This window comes from Neolamprologus multifasciatus, chromosome 7, assembly GCF_963576455.1.
Source record: "Neolamprologus multifasciatus chromosome 7, fNeoMul1.2, whole genome shotgun sequence".
In the NCBI taxonomy this organism is placed as follows: domain Eukaryota; kingdom Metazoa; phylum Chordata; class Actinopteri; order Cichliformes; family Cichlidae; genus Neolamprologus; species Neolamprologus multifasciatus.
Genome location: NC_140445.1, coordinates 6,107,908 through 6,127,252, shown reverse-complemented (window position 1 = coordinate 6,127,252; position 19,345 = coordinate 6,107,908). Strand labels below are relative to the sequence as shown.

The window sequence follows — 19,345 nt, the reverse complement described above, 5'->3', positions numbered from 1 at the left end:
TAAAATCTGCATTCATACTGACCCACAGAGAAATTACAGGGTAGACCTGACTGATTGGTGATAATGGAGGCAACAAACTTACCTTTATCTAACTGTGTTGGATAAAGGTGTTGTGTTAGACCGAGCTATCATCATGTCACAATGGCATGGCATTAATGTTGTGGGTTTAAATGAGCAGCATCACATTCTGTTTAGATTCTTTCATCTGTGTAGTTTGACAGCTGTAATTACATGTTAGAAAATAGATAAATGACTGCTTTGATTCTTTTCATCCACTTGCTCTTGTTTATTTTTTCACTGAGCACATCCTCCCCTTTTTCTCTGAGTCACTGTACTAAGAACATTAACAGTGTCAAAGCTAACATTTATCATATCCTGCCTTTTACTTGTTACTTATTACTCATGCATCTCAGCCTCTGGAGTTCTTGTTAGAACTTTAGCCCTTTGGGGATGAACTTTGACCTTGCAGTAAGGCTTAAGCCATATTAAGAGGCACACTTTGAATGACAGGGTGTGGTAGAGGTCAATACCCATGGGTCAAAGGGGATCGGGGCCAAACAGGCCCACTCCCATCCATTATGTCCTGTTTTCTCTCCCAATCCTCTTTGTCCAAGTTTCATCAGATTAAGTTTTTTTGAAAGTTAGTTTCTTGTTTGCACAAGATAATTAACTTATTCCCTGAAGTTATTATCACAAGTTAATAACTTCTTCCTACAAGTTGTCATCCCCAGACTTGTGGGGTCCACTGTCTCTTGTCCTGTTTTGTTTTTTCCTCCAGTATTCTGGTTCTTACATAAGCTTTAACTTAAATGTACTTTATGATTAGCTCAAACTTAGTTCACGGTTAAACAGAACAGTTACAATTTTATTTCTAACTTATCCTCTCCTGTGAAACTCTTTCCTACTCTATTCAGCTTGTCCTCTCTCTTTCTCATTTTGCCTCCATCCTCCTCAGGCCTTTTCTTTGCTGTTATTTTCCCTCCTCCTTTCTTCATACCCTGCAACATCTATTCTCTTACTCCTGCCCTGTCATGGCTTCTATACTCTTAAGCCATTGATGTACCAATACACTAAAGGGACTTTTCATTTCTTTGTCCACATTAGTGACTGAATCAGCACATGCGAAGACCTTTTTGTTTTTGTTTTTTACCCAACTCCCCTGTCATCAGTTACTGACTGCTGTTTGCAGTTCAAACCACCGATTAATGCCAATAATAATGGAGCTTCTCTGGTCTGTCGGTTTCATGCACACAAAGCGACAAACATTCAAAAACAAACCGCAAGAATGATTTAGTTGCCGTCTCCTTTTTGAAAAATGACAACATACTGTCTGAGAGGAGATGATCTCCTCGGCTATTTAAGTGTTATTGTAAGCCCAGACTGTTGTGACAAATAGAAGTGTAGGTGTATGTGTTTGTTTGCTCTCGTGGAGCCTGATGCTCGATGATTGAGTCCTTTTGAGGCGTAATAGTTAAGAGGTTAAGATTAGATATTGTAAACACATTCAGGATTTAGGACATGACTCATAATGGGAGTTAAACAAGTTGAACCATGTTTTGACTTAATGACTTCCCTGTTTAAGGTAAATTGCAGGAGGATATCAGGTGCCTATGATGCTGGATGTTTATTTACTATACATCATTTGATCATGCCAAGACTAACACTTGGCACTATCAAACACAAGTTGTCAGCTAAAAGGAGCGTACAAGAGCAAAAGGAAGAAAACACAAAAAATAAATTCAAATGTAGGAACTGAAGCTTATAAGAACCTAAGAATTAGAAGTTAAACCCAAAACTCTGTAGAATAATGGATTGGATTTATATAGCGCGTTTCAAGGCACCCAAAGCGCTTTACAATGCCACTATTCATTCACTCTCACATTCACACACTGGTAGAGGCTACGGTTGTAGCCACAGCTGCTGCTGACAGGCAGACTGACAGAAGCGAGGCTGCCATATCGCGCCATCGGCCCCTCTGGCCAACACCAGTAAAGTGTCTTGCCCAAGGACACAACAACCAGGACAGAGAGCCCGGGGATCGAACCGGCGACCTTCCAGTTACAGATACGCTCCCCAATCCCCTGAGCCACGGTCGCCCGTGAGCTACGCCCCTTTTTTTAGGGGCGTAGGTCAAATTGAATAAGAATAAATAAGAACTAATTCTCTAAATTAATATAATGAAAATGAAATGGGGTTTCTAAGTCCTCAACTAAGAAAAAAGGTCAAAACTCTGAGATCACAACATGTTTGACAGGGTGACTGCCATCGGATGAAAGGAATGGTGCAGACAGCCAATCACAGGCCTAAAATAATTTACTGATCTATGTTTCAAAATCTAACAACTTAACACAGAAAGTCTTCAGCAGGAAACAAAAGATCTCATCTTAACTGAGTTAAATTATGATTAATTAAATGTTTTGTAAACTAAATGTTTTAGTTTCTACACAAACTGTTCATAAGGGTGAAGTTGAAGTGTGTGTTTTGTTGCATTTTCCTGAATATACTGGGTTTATTTTTAACCCCTTTATCTAATTTCCTCCTTCTGTCGTCCTCTTGCCTTTCTGTAGCCAAATGATAATTCTTTCCTACTGTACCCTAAGATACATGCAGACACACAAACCCAGTGAATAACGTCACTGCACAGCAGTTCACAGGAAACAGCCAGTTATTTCAGTACTTTCAAGACCTTAACGGTCATGTAAGTAAACTGTAAAATCAGTATTGTATTGAAACTAGATTTAAAATTGCTAATAATTAAGAACACTTTGTGATTTATAGTGGTGGCTTTTAAGAGTGTCCAGAAAGGTCTTTTGTGAGTCATAAAGGGGAGGGTCTGTGTTTATTTCTTTAACTGGACTGTGGCCTCTGTGGAAATCCCCTTTCTTTTTCGCATAGCCACAGACTTCAGAGATTATCTCAGTGCTCATTTGTCTTCGTCTTTCCTACTGTTTTTGTTCTCGTGTTTACCTTTTTGTCTGCCTTTTTTTTCTTTATTAGTACTAGCTGTGTCGGGGTTTTTTCTGCTTGCCATTGCTCTAGTCAGCCTATTTAAATAGAGCCTATTGAATACATTTCTAACTAAGATGTAAAATATTGAAGCTTTATTTACTTTTCTATAAGACTGACCAGAGACGGACCTCTAAAATCAATCAGTTGTTCTTGGAGCCTTTTATTTAACCATCTTCAGAATTGAAGATAGTTAAATTCAGTTTTTATTTATTTATTTATTTTTGTTACTTCAGCTAGCCTCTTCTTTTTTTCTTCTTCTTCTGGAGACTTCCCTCAAAGTTTAGGGCATTTAGAAGAATGCTTCTAAATAAAGGCTTTAAAATATTGATTTCTTCCTGTTAGAAGGGAGTTTTTCCTTCCCACTGTCGCCAAAGTGCTTGCTCATAGGGGAATCCTATGATTGTTGGGTTTTTCTCTGTCAGAGACATAAAAGGACTACTTGTCCACTTGTTGCCAACCAGTAGCATACAAGAATTTTAGTGTCTTTACCAAAGCCAATATTTAGAGAGTAAAACAAATTCCCATCTGTGTCCTTGTTGTCTGACTTATTAGTCTGCAGACTTAAGATTGATTAGTCATGTCTAGTAGGCTAAAATAACAAGAACTTTTTTAGGCCATCTATCTCATAAGAGATTATGCCCCTGGTTTAATGATGCTGAAGAATATCCACAGACATGTTTCCACTCGAACAGGTTAATTCACAGTTGGGTGTTTTTTGTTTTACACTTGGTTAACTGTAATGTCCACTCTGAATGCTAGAGTGGTTTTTCACTTCAAGCACACAGTGTCAGTGCTGTTAATGTATACTCAAAATGTAATTATATAATTTGAAATCAATCATTTGACTGTGAAAATCAACAATCAGTTATTTGGTTCCACCCTGATTCTTCGAGCCATTCGATCTCTACAACCACAGTGAGAGCTTGGGCCATAATTCTGGCCCCTGCCCACCTTAAAACATAGTTTTCATCCTTCATATCTTGGTGCACACATGAATAATGTGTCTTCATAACGCATGAACCACCACGTTCTTTCTTTCTCTAATAAATAAACGGAAACGACTGAAGGTACCTTTAGCTTACAAATAAACTATTGTGAATGATGTGACTGATCAGTTGATTATAGGGCTGTTCGATATAACGATATATATTGGATGACGATATAAAAACATCTATTGTTTCATTTTATGCTATCGTTTGTTTCGTGGTGTCGCAAAATAAACTGTTTACGGCAATATTTTTCATCGTTTTGATGATCACTGTAGTGGCTATATTAATTTATTAAAGTTCTCTCTTTCTCTTATATTTAATATAACCATACTACGGACGGACAAGCGCCTGTTTTTATGCGTTGTCGTTAGCAACAACGACGGTAACAGCATCGCGTGTCCGCTTGTTTATGTTCCACATAAACCTTTCACAATAAAGCTCAAGATCCTGTTGAGACTTTTCAAAATAAACTGAATCACGTGACAGAGCAGATTATTTACGGATGAGAAGTAAAAAAGAGCCGCCAGGTGCTAAAAAATAAACCTTAGACTCAAACGTTAGAACAGGCTTTTCCCCGCAGCACGGCCATTACAACTTATGTCTAAAAATGTATAGTTTCATACATCGGTTAAAACACTCGACTCCAGCTACATGACGCGCAGCTGGAAACACTTCCCGCAAGACTAGCTGCCCGAGATTCACAGAATTTACAGAAAATGTTACATTTTTGTGATTTATATCATTATCGGGACGATAGAATTCTTATATCGGGATATGACATTTTGGTCATATCGCACAGCCCTAGTTGATTACTCACAATGCTGATTTAAATAAGAAATGATATTTTTCATCATGTCTTGTTTGTCCTGCAGGATTTTTTTTTTTTTTTTCTTTTGCAAAATAAATTAGGCTGCACACTGCAGAATCTAAGGTCAGCAGTCTGCATGTTTATTACATCACCAAACATATGGAAAGATTGCTTAGTAGACAGAAGTCCTGTCATTTACCCTCGGGTGATTATGTCATGCTACAATTTTCAAAAATGCTGGCTGACAGCTTTTCTGCTTACTACTCGTAGTAAAACCTGGTGTTTTCTGCGCTGACTCCCAGGTGTCACATGTCATTTCCAAACTTATTGCACAGATTAGAGAAAATGGAACATGGTAAACGTCAAACATGGCTCTGACTATTTGTCTCCATGTTTCTCGTCCTCTTCTGTGTGTCTTCCCTTAAGACATTTTGTGTGTCCATTACCACCCCTCCTTTTTGTAAATGATCAGCACTTCAAAGCCTCCATTGAGCAGTGTCAGTAAGCTCCCAGGCTGCAGGATCTGCTGAGCCCAGGCTTACATTAAAGCTTATCCAATCTCAGCTACAGGTGTGCTGCGCTGCCTGTTCCCAGGGGACAAGAGACGCTTCAAACACACCAAAACACAACCTTCAAAGGGCTGCGTGTCATCAGCAGTAATTCCTGAACACTGAGGAATCAGCAGAGTGCTCTGTCATCTGAAACTGACATTGAGAGAGTGAGAGAGAAGCAGAGAGAGTGTGGGCAGAATAACACACTGTCATTCATACCTTCTCATTATATCCCTGAGTCACAGAGAAAGCCCGGAGCTGAGCTTACCTACACTCACATTACCAACTGGTTGTGTGGGAGTCGGGATTTTGACCATATGTAGTAATAGCTGCAAGTAACCACATCACTATGTTTGTGTTGGTTTTGTATATTTGTCTTTCTGTTTGTGTATATACATGGATATGCATGTAGGTGTGTCTAAAAACAGACCTTGAGGCATGCAGTGGGCTGTGGGCATGTGGGGATTGGAGGTGGAGGTTCTGGTGGGGGATCATTGTTCCTCCAAGGTGATGAAGGGAACACTCGTCTATACACTTAGCTATACATTGTAAAGAGATGTTCTAAACCTGGTTACATTGTATATCGATGATCTATAGTGAGTTCAGGTCATGTTTTGAAACTCTTCACAATTGTATATCTATTGTCCTGTAAATGTGAAGGTGATCTGAAGGTATATTTAATTTTTTACTTGTTCAAAGTTTTCAATGTTTTCTTCTAACAAGGTTACAAAAAGCTGCTGTCCTTCCCACTTTACTTTGAAAATGTATTAGCTGTCTTTGCTGAGTCAAACGTGGGAAACTGAATGGCTTCTGTTCATCTGGACGTAGCGTTTTTGTCACTCATCCAAGTGACTTTTTCAGTCGAATGCCTTATTAAGTTTGTCACCTTCCAGTTGGAATTTCTTGATAATCTCAGAATAGTTTCATAGTGATCCCTGAAATGGAATCTGCCTCATCTTGAGCTGTTGTATCTCTGCGCGTAGCTTGAAGTTAAGTCTCAGCTAGTTTTAATTAAATAGATTTCCATTTGGCTTGATACGCAGGGGTACCCCAATTAGAGGTGGGAATCACCATACATCCCACGATACGATATTATCACAATACTTAACGCACGATACGATATTATTGCAATTTTTTAAAATATTTTGCGATATTCAGATTCTGTACATAAAGGTAAACTTTATCAATATTCATTTTATCTAATATCAAAGTCTCACACTCAGTCTTTCTCTCATTTCAGTTTTATTGTTGACAAACTGAACGGTTTGTATTACAGTCTAGTCCAACTTAACTGAATCAACCATCTGGTACAATTGTAGCTATTCTGAACTATGCAGTTTATGAAAACTATGCAGCCCCTTCAGCAACTGAAGAATTTGAAAGTAAATTAAAACAAAATATAATTTTACATTAAATAAAAAAGTTTTAAACTTATTTTAATTTAAGACATGTTTTATTTTAATTAAGTAAACTGTCATGTTTATTGCTGCCAAAAACAAGTTAAACACATTTGGACAGTGAAGGAATGTCAGGATTCTTGCTCAGAAAAAGGATCAACATGCTCTGAAGTCAGAGCACAAAAACCTTTTTTGTAACAAAATATCGATTTCTGCTGTCCCTGTATCGATACATTATTAGCAAACAAAATATCACGATACTACACAGTATCGATTTTTTTCTCCACCCCTAACCCCAATATACCATACATAACATAATATTCTTTTAGGTCGACCAGCTCTGTTCTTTCCAAACTCTTCAGTTTTCAGGATCGGAGCATCATGTTAACTAATGATAAGGACTCAGCTTGAGTTTCAAAACAAGATCAGATTTTGGATGGTTGTCTGTGAAGTTTTACTCCCAAATTTTGATCAGTCAGACCAAAAAACAAACGACACACTTGTTTATGGTGAATGTGAGATGAAGTTTTCACTGAAAGCTGCAGAGGTATCAGGCATTAATGCTCTCTTCGTAAGCTCGGACATATATTAGGAATAACTAAGATATTGCAGATCACAACGTAAGCGCAACATTACAAGTTTTCTCACATATCAGGGTTTTTTTTTTTTCCTTATAGCTAATTAATTTGTCCCTTTTTGTAGAGCCACTCAACACCACTCATTTACCTTACACCAGATCTTATTAGATTAGATTAGACCAAGTGCCGGGACATGAACTTTTCCCTAACCCTCTGGAGAGGCAGCTCCATTAATCTCTTGCAATTTGAGCCCGTGTCAGCCCTGTGATAGACTCTGGGCTTTTCCAGCCTGTAACCCACCTTTTCCTAAACATGTGCCAAGATACACTGCACACTCTTCTGACTCTTCTCAGTTTAAGGGAATAATTGATAGCGTTGATACATTGAACTGTATATTGTAAGGTTTGGTCTGATACTGGACAGTGTAGCTTTTGTTCTGTAATGCCTGCGTGTATTGTTTAAATCACTGAGGTCCTGTGAAAATGCAGACTGTTAGGTGGCAGCTCCAGTGAGAGTAGACATGCTTCTAGGGTGAGTTTCAGCAATAAGTCAAACACACACAACCATTTGGAACTTCTAATTATAACACTGAGTCATACAGAAACTTTGAGTTGAGGTCACAGGTGTTCCTGAATCCATGGTTAGTTTTTATATACGTATGTTTAACTGTTTCAGCTCTATGATGTCACAGATAAAGTATATGTCAGAGACAACTATTTGTGTTTGCGTTGAAGTCATTCCTAATTTGTACCCATGCATACACACACGACACAACAGCAGTGAACATACTTTCACGTTGTAATTTATTTTAAAGAGGCGATGAGCTAATGCCACATGTTCTCATCCTGTTAGTCTTTGGGTGGCTAACGGGGGACATGCTCTAGCATGTCAGTGTTTTGAAGTTGGCATTTGGCTATGGAAGGTAACCTCTCCTTAACTGATGTCTGACAGTGATTGAGATGGATCGCAGGGAGGGAAGGAAGCAAAGGGAGACATGAGGCTACGGGAGAGAGCCATTGGCAATAAAAGGGGGGAGGAGGGTGTGTCTGGGAAATGGACTTGTTTTAACATCAAAGATAACTGTACTCAGGACCCAGAAAAGACCTTGCATTTGATTGGGACACACTGCGCTTTACCGTTGGCTCTTCCTGTTTGCCAGAAGCCTTATCCTTATAAATTAGAAGTCTAAACCACCATTCCCACCCACATGGCACAAACCTGAAATAAATTCAGCATCTCAGACCAAGTTGATATTTTAGAAGTGTTCATTCTGCAGATTCTTGCCACATGCTACAGGTTAAACCCAGTTACTGTAACCATACCACAGCTTTATCTGGCTCGTTCCCAAAATGAACATGAGAACAAGGCTTATTACCATGTCATTATACAGCATCTCATTTGGAATTAATGGTTATAATGTAACATTTCGTTATGCAATTTTGAATTTATTGTTCTCTTGGTGTCCAGGTTTTGTGGTAGCAAAGTGAGGCACAAATCATAATGCTTCCTCCAGCATGTTTGACTGTTTGGGTTCAGTTCCTTTTTCCTCCAAGCCTAAACATATGCTTCACACCAAAAAGTACAATATAAAAAACATTTTAATCTGTCCAGAGAACATTGTTTCAAGCATCTTCAAGTGTTTCTATGTATTTTTTTTCCATAAACTTAAGACATGACAGTTTTTGGGTGTTTTTGGAGTGCTTAACGTCATTATTATTTTGTGTTTTACTGCTTAGACTTTAAGTAACCAGACTTTGTATGCTTTTACACACAGAGAGAGGCACCTTTTTATAACCCACACTTTCAGCCTCATCTCCTTAATTTGGAACACTTTACTCCAAGTACCTTCTGGAAGAGTCACCATCCGGTCGTTAAGTGATGACGTGACGAATCCTACTTCCGGGCCTAAAGTAGTCTGCGTTTAATATGGCTTTTGTGTTGTTAACATGTTTAATGTTTTGTATTTTCTTCTATTTAATCTCAAAAAGCTCCTGAAACAGTCAGTGATCACTGTTGACCTCCCTCGGCTTTTATTACCGCTAATCATTTATTTAAGCTCAGTTTTTAAAACCTTAGGATGTAACTACAGCCCAGCCCATGCAGCAGTATATGAATGACTAACCTCGTATTGTGGATGGATTATCTCAGTTGTTCTCCTGGCTGAAGTTTGGTCCTTTTACAGCATCCTGCCATGCGATTACATTTGTTCCTGACCACTGAGAACACTCACGTTAACTTTTATCGAGTGGAAAAAAAGTTAGCTTGTTTATATTATGCTAACATAGGAGTGTCGCTAGCGGTCACGTAGCACATCATTATATACCAGCTAGCCAAACTTCAGTAACCCTACAAACATCACTGCTGTTTAGTTTTCTGTCTTCATTTATGTTGGAAGTGATAACAGAGCTGTACGTTTTAATTTGTTTCCAAAACCCCGCAGTCAGGAAATGCTATATTGTATTTAGATAGAAGCTAGCGAGCTAACTTCCTGCTAACTTCTAACTCCGTTAAATGTCATAAATTCCATTTTCATGGATGCCTGGATGTTAAACTCAATTGTTACACCTGGTAGAGCAGACTTTAGACAGTTTTTCAACTCTCAGTAATGCCATAGTGATCGTTTGATATATGGACCTGCAGCGGAGTTTAGGCCCAGACACGGCTAGTGACGTCAGACTTAACGACCGGATAGAGATTCACTTACTTTCCCAGCTTGCAAGTGTGATTGATTAAACAATGTATTCAGTAAAGACACAATAATGCAACTACTGGAATAAACTAATAAACACATACATTGGGTTGTATATAACTGTGACTTGGCTGCAAATCAGACAATTTTATGGCAAGTAATGAGTGCTGAAAATTCTGGTAGTTTTGGTAGATTTTGTGTGTATGTTTCATGTGTCGACAAAACCAGTGACTGAGATCAACTGTAAAAAAAAAAAAAAAAAGACTTGAAAAGATTTCCTACTGTTTGCCTCTAATGCTGTAAACGAAACTATTGTGTCTAAAATTTGATGTGCTGTTTTTAGAACAAAGTGAAACTCAGGGCACACAGTCTGGTGAAGTCACAGAAGGAAAAGAGAAAGAAAATGTATCACCAGCATCTGTGGGAGAAAAGACCACTGAGAAGGGTGAGTTTCTGTTGTTTGCCCTTATGTGCACAAATGTTCATGTGTTCATACATCATTGGTCTACATAATGTTTCGAAACCCTCACGTCCATGTATTGAGCGGAAGTGCTGAAAGGGCCATACTAAAACAAGAAAAAGAAGTCTGTGGTACAAATTTAGTTGAGCTGGTTAAACGTAGGGTAGAGCCATGCAAAATGTATGACAGGTAGAAACTTGTCTAATAGTTACATTTAAGCCACAGTACTGTTGCAAGACAATCCTCTCTAATATTTTAGCTAAACTGCTTGTCATCAGTTTGCTTAAGGAATTAAGGCCTCAATTGTAGAGGAGAGACTCCACAGTGAACTACGGTAAACATCATCTTCACTGCAGCTGGGTTAGCCGCTTTTTTGTCGAAACACTGAGGCTGCTTTGGCTAAATTTTGTAATACTTTATATCACACACATGCTCCTACATATTTTACAGTCAGCATACATCTATTTTAGTCAGAAATGCAAGTGAGCTGCTCGTGTTGTCGAGCACAGCTAGCATTCCTGCTGAGTTTTCACTAATAACAGCCTCCTTAACACAGTAACCTCACAGGCTTCCTATAATGTGAAAATTGGCTACTGAAGGCGAGAAAAAGAATTACTGGTTAGCAAAGGTCACTGCAGCCTGTTTGTTTCACACAAGTCACAACAGTGGTTGGTGGTGACATAATCACTGGCCCCAACGACCCAGCAGCTGGCCAATCAGCTTGCCAGACAGCAAGCTGATTTTTTTTTTTATTGATTTTTTTTACTCTGGGCTGCTGATCATGTCAAACTTTGAAATACCTTATTGGAACGGTCACTGGTCTGTAACAACAAAAAGTTCCTGCCCCAGGTATTTGGGGCAGGAAATCACACAGCTGTCTTCAAAGTAGAACCTTACTAGTATGCTAAGGCTCATAAACATAGCTGGTACATTGTTAAAATGTGATGGATGCTTTTTTCAAAATCTTGCTTCTGGATTTTAAAGTCAAAAATGTTACAAGAATATTAGGATGTTAAGGTTTTCACAGGTTTTCTTCTGGCACAGCTTGATGACAGAAAGATTTCAAACTGCTAAATTAATGCTCACTTTCTGATGTCCTGTTGAAATGGTAACAGTGATTGTATGCATCAGTGTGCCTGCACACAAACATGGACAGTACACTTTATAAGTGAGTCTTTGTGTTCACAGCTTGCCTAAGCAGGCAGATTCTGCCCCCTGAGTAAATATGGGAAGCTACTGATAACATTCATTTGTGTATAGCAAGGACGCATACACACACCAAAACCCACACAGTACACACACGGGCATTTTAGTAGGGGCAGCTCTGTCATGGAATGATAACTTATTTTGTTACTCCAGCATGCTTTGCCTACAGCACTATCTGTACTGTGTACCTGCGATTTTGTTAGTGGAGTAGTACTCAAGCCCCACATATGTTTTCAATATCCGAGTTGAATAAAATGTATTACAGCAGATTTACACCATCTTAAATGACATTCCCTGTTTTACAGAGCCAGGAAACAAAAGGCAGTCGTTCTTCTTGGAGAATGAAAGATCTGGGAATTTCTTCCAAGCAGAATGAGAGATTCTTGTGTTGTATTTTTTGCCTACAGTCACACTTCCAGGTGCTGTAAATATACTGACACGGATGATGCGCCTGGCTCAACGGCACCTTTTGGACCCAATGGGGCGACAGCGGGTCGAAAAAAAGAGTTCACAAACACAGGCAGCACCCAGACAGCAGAGTCCTGCAACTGGACGCTTCTGCAGGAGTCGGACCTCGGCTTCATTAACACAAGCGCAGGTAAAACTTGGAGACATCTTGCTTTGAAATACAGCTAAACCACGACTGTAACAGTAGGTTTTAAAGCGTGTAACTCACAGCACAAGCCTTTTGTCTGGAGAATTGTTGTGTCTTCTACTCAGAGATTTAGATAAGATGTTTATTATTACTCATACCTGCATGTTCTGCAAAAAGCTATAGATTGTAAAAGTCCTTTAAGTTTCCGTAAGACAGGTCCTGGACCTTTTTCTTTTTGTAGGGTTTCTCTGATTCACCATTTGATTCCATTCCAGCATAAAACCTTTCATAAGACTGCCCATATATCATACTCACACCTGAGTTTTACAGACCTTGTGTATGAACATGTCTAGAGATAAGATTTAGAGTTGCTGGTAGGGAGGTTTTATTACCATTGGACAGGCTTGCCTGGCTGCTTTCCTGTCTTAGGTTGTTGCCCTGAGCTCAATGGCTGCTTGCCGTTGGCTTGTTTTTTACTGGACAGATATCAGAGAGGACCTGATCTTGACATCTGTCATATTTTTCTAAATGCCAAAGCCTAAGTATACATTTATTATGAAAAGTCACTTGTTCAGTATCTTTCTTTCTTTTCCATTGTGACTGACACAAGTGTTTGATGACTGAGAAGATAATGATTAATAACCACATCCTTTTAATTATTTTCCATTGATCCCACCACAGAACAAAAATAGAAGGTGTGCTTGGAAACCCGAGCACTGCCGTTGTACGTTACTCTGCTTTTTGTTTTGTTTGGCTCGCTAATAATAAAGTAATAATAACGTTCTTATTCACAGTTCATTCTGATTCAAACTTTCTTCCAAGCTGTTCTTTGAGTGCTCATTCCCCTTAACTTCAGTTCTTTGCAAGATTTCCTGCCGTTTGGAGACTCTGATTTTCCTCACCTAAATTGAGTTTTCTTTTCTTTTTAATTTAACCAGCATTCACTGAGTGCCAGCATCTATGAAAGCCTTGAACAAAAGACCAAGTGTCTGACAATAAGAGTTTCAACAGCTCCATTCACAATCCAGAATCCTTTAGCTAAAGCCAATCTGGGCAGCAAGGATCACCAATTTGGCATCTCATGTAAATCACTTGTGACACAGCAGGGCTTATCTCTATAGTCCCCATGCTGACTTTACATAATGTTTAGTAACAAGGATTTTCTGAACTTCTAAGCACAAGTGTTTGTATCCTTACGTGCCAGCACAGAAGCAGCTACAGTAAGTTTGGAAAAAGAGGATTATTTGTCGGGGCACATTCCTATATCTTAAAACAAATGCTTATTATTTCAAGCTTGGTCTACTTAGTGTAATTCTTCATTATTAGCCTGATGACTGAATAAATAAACTGGTCATGTTCAGCAGCACAGTTCAGTTAGACAGTGCTGTGAGCATAAAATCGATGGAGCTTTGGGTTATGAAACCACACAGGTCACTAAATCTCTGGAGGTGGTTGCATTTGGACATCCAGCTCTGTTCATTTGTTTGGAACTGCACTTTGACACCACAGCTTGGTACATAAAGGATTTCCTGTGAAAACAACCTTTTTTTTTGTTTAAGTGACCTTTTTGTCACAAACGAACTGTTGCTCTGATTGTCCATGAAGTAAGTGACAGAATAACTGGATTTCTTAGGGTTTTGTGAGAGACTTTGGGCATGCAACCTGGAAACAAATCGGAAGAAATTTAAAAAAAAAAAACCATAAAGATGATCGATTCAAAACTGGAAGTGAAAAATAATAGAAATAAGAGCAGCGAAAAGGAATTGGAGGTGTCCAATTGAGCTAGTGTGAAACAAGCAGACAATAACTGAATAACTCTGTCTGCCAATCACGATCCCCGTTCATTGTCTATAAAAGTGTTGAAGTTCAGTTTTGGCACAATCAACATCAACAACAGCACTTTGTGGTAAAGAATCAAATTGTGTAGCATTTAATTTGTGTGTTTGTTTGTTTGTTTGTTTTTCATTTATAGAAAATGCGCACAGTTGGTGTGACACAGTACCGACTTAATACACATTCATAATTAATGATATTGTGTCACTGTAGCTGATGAGACAGAATGGGATACATCTCACCGCTGTGATTCAGCCCCAAATCATCTGGTTTCAGCTCCTTTACCAGCTCCTTGTTTCTTCTTTCAGATTCGATCCAGGAGGCGGACGCAGCAGAGAGGCGTCACGAATCAGCCAGTAGTGGAGGAGAGCAGTGACGATGTTGCTGTGGGAGATGCAGAAGATTGCGAAAAAACCGAAGGGTAAGGAAGTTTAATTTTGAGATCTCTGTACTCAGCCATATTTTTTAAAATGTTATGCTTGACTGTGGTTTAGAACGGTGTCCACTGTTCCACAGTGGATGAGTCGTTTGTTTGTTTGAAAGGAACAGCACAAACGGATGCGTTTGTCTAGGATTTTCCAACGAAATATGTACAATCCACAATAAATCCTTTAGAAGCTTATACACACGAACACCTTCTGATATCATCATTACTCTTCTCTCCATTTCAGACTCCCTTTGTTTATGTACATTAAACAAATTCATGACACCCTCTCCTTTCATCAACACCTTTTCTTTTATGCTCATTTAAGTGGTGGGCTCTTTGATTCCCACAATCCCGTAAAATTTCCCCTGCAGCTGTTTGGGCTGTAAGAAACCTTTTGTGCATGAGTCATTAACAAATTGGAATGTGAGATTATAATTTTGTCCTGAGGGCTGCTCATCATCTGTCCCTTTTTAAGACTATGAAACATTTTCATAGTTAGGTGTGTACAAATGTAATTTGGTCTTCACTTTGTAGGGCTTATTCAAGAAACTCTTCTTTTATCTCATAGGGACTTTGTGAGTAGGTAGATGCTTTCGGTTGCTCCGAAACTTTAATGGGGTTCCCTCTGCGGATTCATGTGCATATTTACTCCAGATGGCCTTAATGCCAGCCATGTTTATCCAGGCTTGGGACAGGCACTGGAAGTAAATTGATTTGTGACCTCCACCGCCCATGCATATTTAAAAATGGTTATGCACACACGCAAATTAGCCCACACATACATAATACAGTTAACGATTAAAAGCATGAGGAACAACACAAACAGACGCAAAAACTCGTATTTAAACATACATGTCCTAAAATGTATTTTTTCTTTTCATTCCTTTATTTACAGTAAATATAAAGGGAAACTACAGAAAGGGGTCATTTAATGTCAATGTTACATTTTCCCATTTTATTGGTCTCATTTATGTTTCACTGGCCCATTAAACATTTAACTGGTTTTAATTACTTTTAAATATGTTTGGGTAGCTTAACCTTAAATATTTAGTGTAGAGCACTAAGATTTTTTATAATCAAAACCTTCAGTTGTGTTAAAATCTTAACAATATATGTGTTGGAGTAAACACTGTGCCCCATGCTCTTGCACTCACACCTGCATGCTGCATGAAATCTGCCAGATTTGCAGTTTATTTGCATGGGCAGACAAACACAGGCAGCTTTTGTCTTACCTCATTTTCAAACAGCTTTTTCACAGTGTAAAACCAACCAGCGCTGGATGGAAGTAAGTGAAAAGTGTGTATGTGTGTGTCAAAGAGGAGAGTTGACAGCACCACAATGAACTACCACCGTAATAACATGATTACTGTCACTGCTTTTTTGGTTATTATGTATTTGTTGTATGTAAAAGTAGGAGTAAGAGGCTGCCTGAGCTGATACGCATTTGCTTTTGTTCGTGCACATACTCCTAAATACATTTAACAGTCTGGATGCTTCTATTTTTAGTCACAAATGCAGGTGAATCGCTTACACTGTCCAGTTTTGCTCACCCTTCCTGCTGTTTTTGTTACCTGGGATACTTTTTTTTGTTAACCTGCCAATCAGGCCGCTGGTTTTGTCAAACACCATGTAATGAAACCTTAATCCTTACATAAGAACACAAACAGTTACAAATTGTGCTTGCTACATGGTAGCATACAGTCATTTAATGTTTTTTTTAACTTTTACAATTTCACAGAAAGTATTGTTCTCCGTTGTGAAACCAACTCGGTTTTCAGCAGCTTTTAGAATTTCACAAAAGTCTTCTAATCCTCCCATTGTAATGGTTTTTTCTGTCACACTCATGTTAGTGGTGTGTGTGTGTGTGTGTGTACATATGTGTGTACTCATGCATGTGTTTGTGCTCATGTTTCAAGCATACTTGTCATTCCTCGCAGCTTTTGTCTTTGTGTCAAGTGGTTTAGGTTGTTGTAACCAGGCTGTGGGTCACCAGGGGTCACCACTGGGATTATTGTAATAGGGCGGCAAATTAGGGGATGAGGGTTAGGACCAGGCGGTGAAAATGCCTACTGTTTTAATAAGCTGACTTGTCTCACGCTGACTTACCTTTGTTTGAATGATGACGTATTCACAATGTGGAGGTTTAAAAATAGCCAAATCTTGCACCCAATCCTTGGTGAATTGGATGTGCGCCTCCAGAGATTTATGATTGCAAAACTGGTTCGCCGTGTATACGCTGATTCCACAGACAAGGTATGAGAATATCAATAGTCAATAGCAGTTGATCTTCAGGGTTTGTACTCCACTGCTGTAATTCATACGGGTCCACATTTCCAATGCACGCTATTTTTTGCAAGTACCGTCTCTCTGCATCCGGACGCAATCTGTCTCTATACCATCCTTTTTCTTTTGAGCTGCTTTTAAGTATGGTTCGTAGCAATCTTCCTTCCAACACAGTGTGTTTGTTTTAATTCGTGGCCTGCCAATATGGTGCCGCGCTCCCACAATGCATTGCGGCGTTACGTCAACTCCAAAGCCCTATAAAACCAAACTGAATCCCCTTCAAGATGAGTTGCGTTCCAGATGCGTTTTTTACAGAAGGAGAAATATTTTGGTATCTAACAATAATGATAATAATACAAGTGTGACTGGATGATATACCTTTATCAGAGTCAAACACTAATGCAGGTTTAGGATGATAGCATTGGTAATTATTTTCCATTATCTGAGATGGTAATAGAGCTGTTATAAGTTATTATACAGATTAATTAAACCTCATATTAGCCTGTAAGATTGTTGTCACATTAAGAACACACGTTTTAAACATTAGATGATTTCTCGTCACGGCAGGTCAGTGAAAACGAAGCCGTTCACACCACCCAAGTGTGAAATTAAAATGTTCAGTAACAAAGACGATGAGAAAAATCTTTTGCACATCTCACTTGTGCAGAGTTTTGCATAATTTAAGTCTGATCCAGTTTGTTAGCTTTGTTCTTTTCTTTTTGCTGTGTTTCTCAGCAGGGCTTCAAGGATTCAGTAAAAATACATTTTTAACATTGCTTACTGCAAAGGGTTTCTAAAATGTTCTTAATTTAATCAGCAAGTCACTGAGAGGGTGAGCTCTGTTCTCTTCTCTTGACGGCAAACAAAAATACTCAGTTTGCATCAGGATTATTTTTTCTGTATAATGTGTTCACAAACAATTCATATGTTGAACCAGGACTTGAGAGTTACTGTGTGCTCACAGCAAACATCAAAGAAAAACATCTTGCTTAGGATCCTATCAGGCTTGACTAAGTAGGCCCAGCTTCAGCGGGGTCAAAGTTCAGGGATTGGTGGTAGTGTGTGACCCCTGTTACACTAAGAGGTCACACTACTTGAATACCACAGTCTCTTGGCATTATACCAAGATTGTGTGACATACCTGTCCCCGTGCGGTGTTTGAGTATTTTTGCTTAGCCTTTGTCTCAGAGGTATACTGTCAGACATGTTGAATTTGTTAAGAAACCAGTAGACAAAACATGAAGCGACGTACAGGAGGCAGTCCATCAGACAACATTAGGAATGCTCTGCGTTCCTTTGTGGCATTTGTCCCTCAGAATTCCCCCTGGCCTCCCTACCTGCCTAAGCAGGCCTACATACATTCAACATTCAACAGATGTGATACTTTTAATCTTCAAATCTGGATCCAAAATCTATTTGGGAAAGTTCTTTATGGTCTGGAATAACTTTTGAAGTCTTGACATTAGCATCATTTTTATGTAATCCCACCCCAGATATTGAGTTTCATTGTATTTTCCATTACAGTATAAGCATGTTTGTCATGAGATGGAACAAGAAGCTATACTTGCCCCTAGCTGAGTTTGCTCAATAACTGCAAAAACTGCAAGATGAGAAGAAAAGGTTTTTGTTTTTTAAAGTTCAAATAATCAGATGAAAAAAGAGAGAGAGGTGAACATGGTGGGCGTAGTGGTGCATCTGTGAACGATCCACAGATTTACTTGTCAAAGCCTTTTACTTTGGACCTTTTCACTTTTGTACAGAAGCGTAGAGCTGCCACCCAGGCAAAAGAAAAATACAAGTGTATCACGTTATAACGTGAAAAGTTTATTGTTCTAACAAGATACTTTTCCTGTTTGTACAATATACCTTTCATGTTTGAACAACATAATATCACGTTATTACAATATACATAATATCACGTTATTACAATATATTTATATTGTACGAATGTGATAATTATATTGTACGAATGTGATATTTATATTGTACGAACGTGATAATTATATTGTAATAACGTGATATTATGTTGTTCAAACATGAAAGGTATATTGTACAAACAGGAAAAGTATCTTGTTAGAACAATAAACTTTTCACGTTATAACGTGATACACTTGTATTTTTCTTTTGCCTGGGTGCCAGCTCTACGCTTCCGTACTTTTGTTCATTTGATGTAGATCTTATTTTTTGTTTTTGTTTGTGTGTTTTTTTTTTTCTTTTTGTCATGTTGTCTCTGAGATGTGAGTTTTAAGGAAAGGTGAAATACACATGTTTGGGACAAACCTGATTTATAACATAAAACCAAGCTTCATGCTCAAAAAAGTCAGAATGTTATCGTGGTTATTTTGTCATAATCACTAAAATCCAAAATCATAATTTAAATTAAAGTCTGATTAACCGCCCAGCCCCAAAAACCTGAACCTAGTGTGACAAATTGTCATGATTGTATATTTAACACATATACATAGAAGAATGTTTGGTGTATAGTAGTCTAAGTAGCCTAAAGGTTTGAAGTACTTGCCC

The 19,345-nt window shown here is 38.6% G+C and overlaps 1 protein-coding gene across 1 annotated transcript in view; it reads left to right on the top strand.

Moving 5' to 3' along the window:
• Positions 1-19,345, top strand: part of LOC146513612 (uncharacterized) — a 70,924-nt gene that overhangs the window by 34,146 nt on the left and 17,433 nt on the right. Inside the window, exons 11-13 of the mRNA XM_085168242.1 lie at positions 10,365-10,466; positions 12,095-12,285; positions 14,424-14,536. Coding sequence (XP_085024368.1) covers positions 10,365-10,466; positions 12,095-12,285; positions 14,424-14,536 — 406 coding nt within the window. The remainder of the gene's footprint in view (positions 1-10,364; positions 10,467-12,094; positions 12,286-14,423; positions 14,537-19,345) is intronic.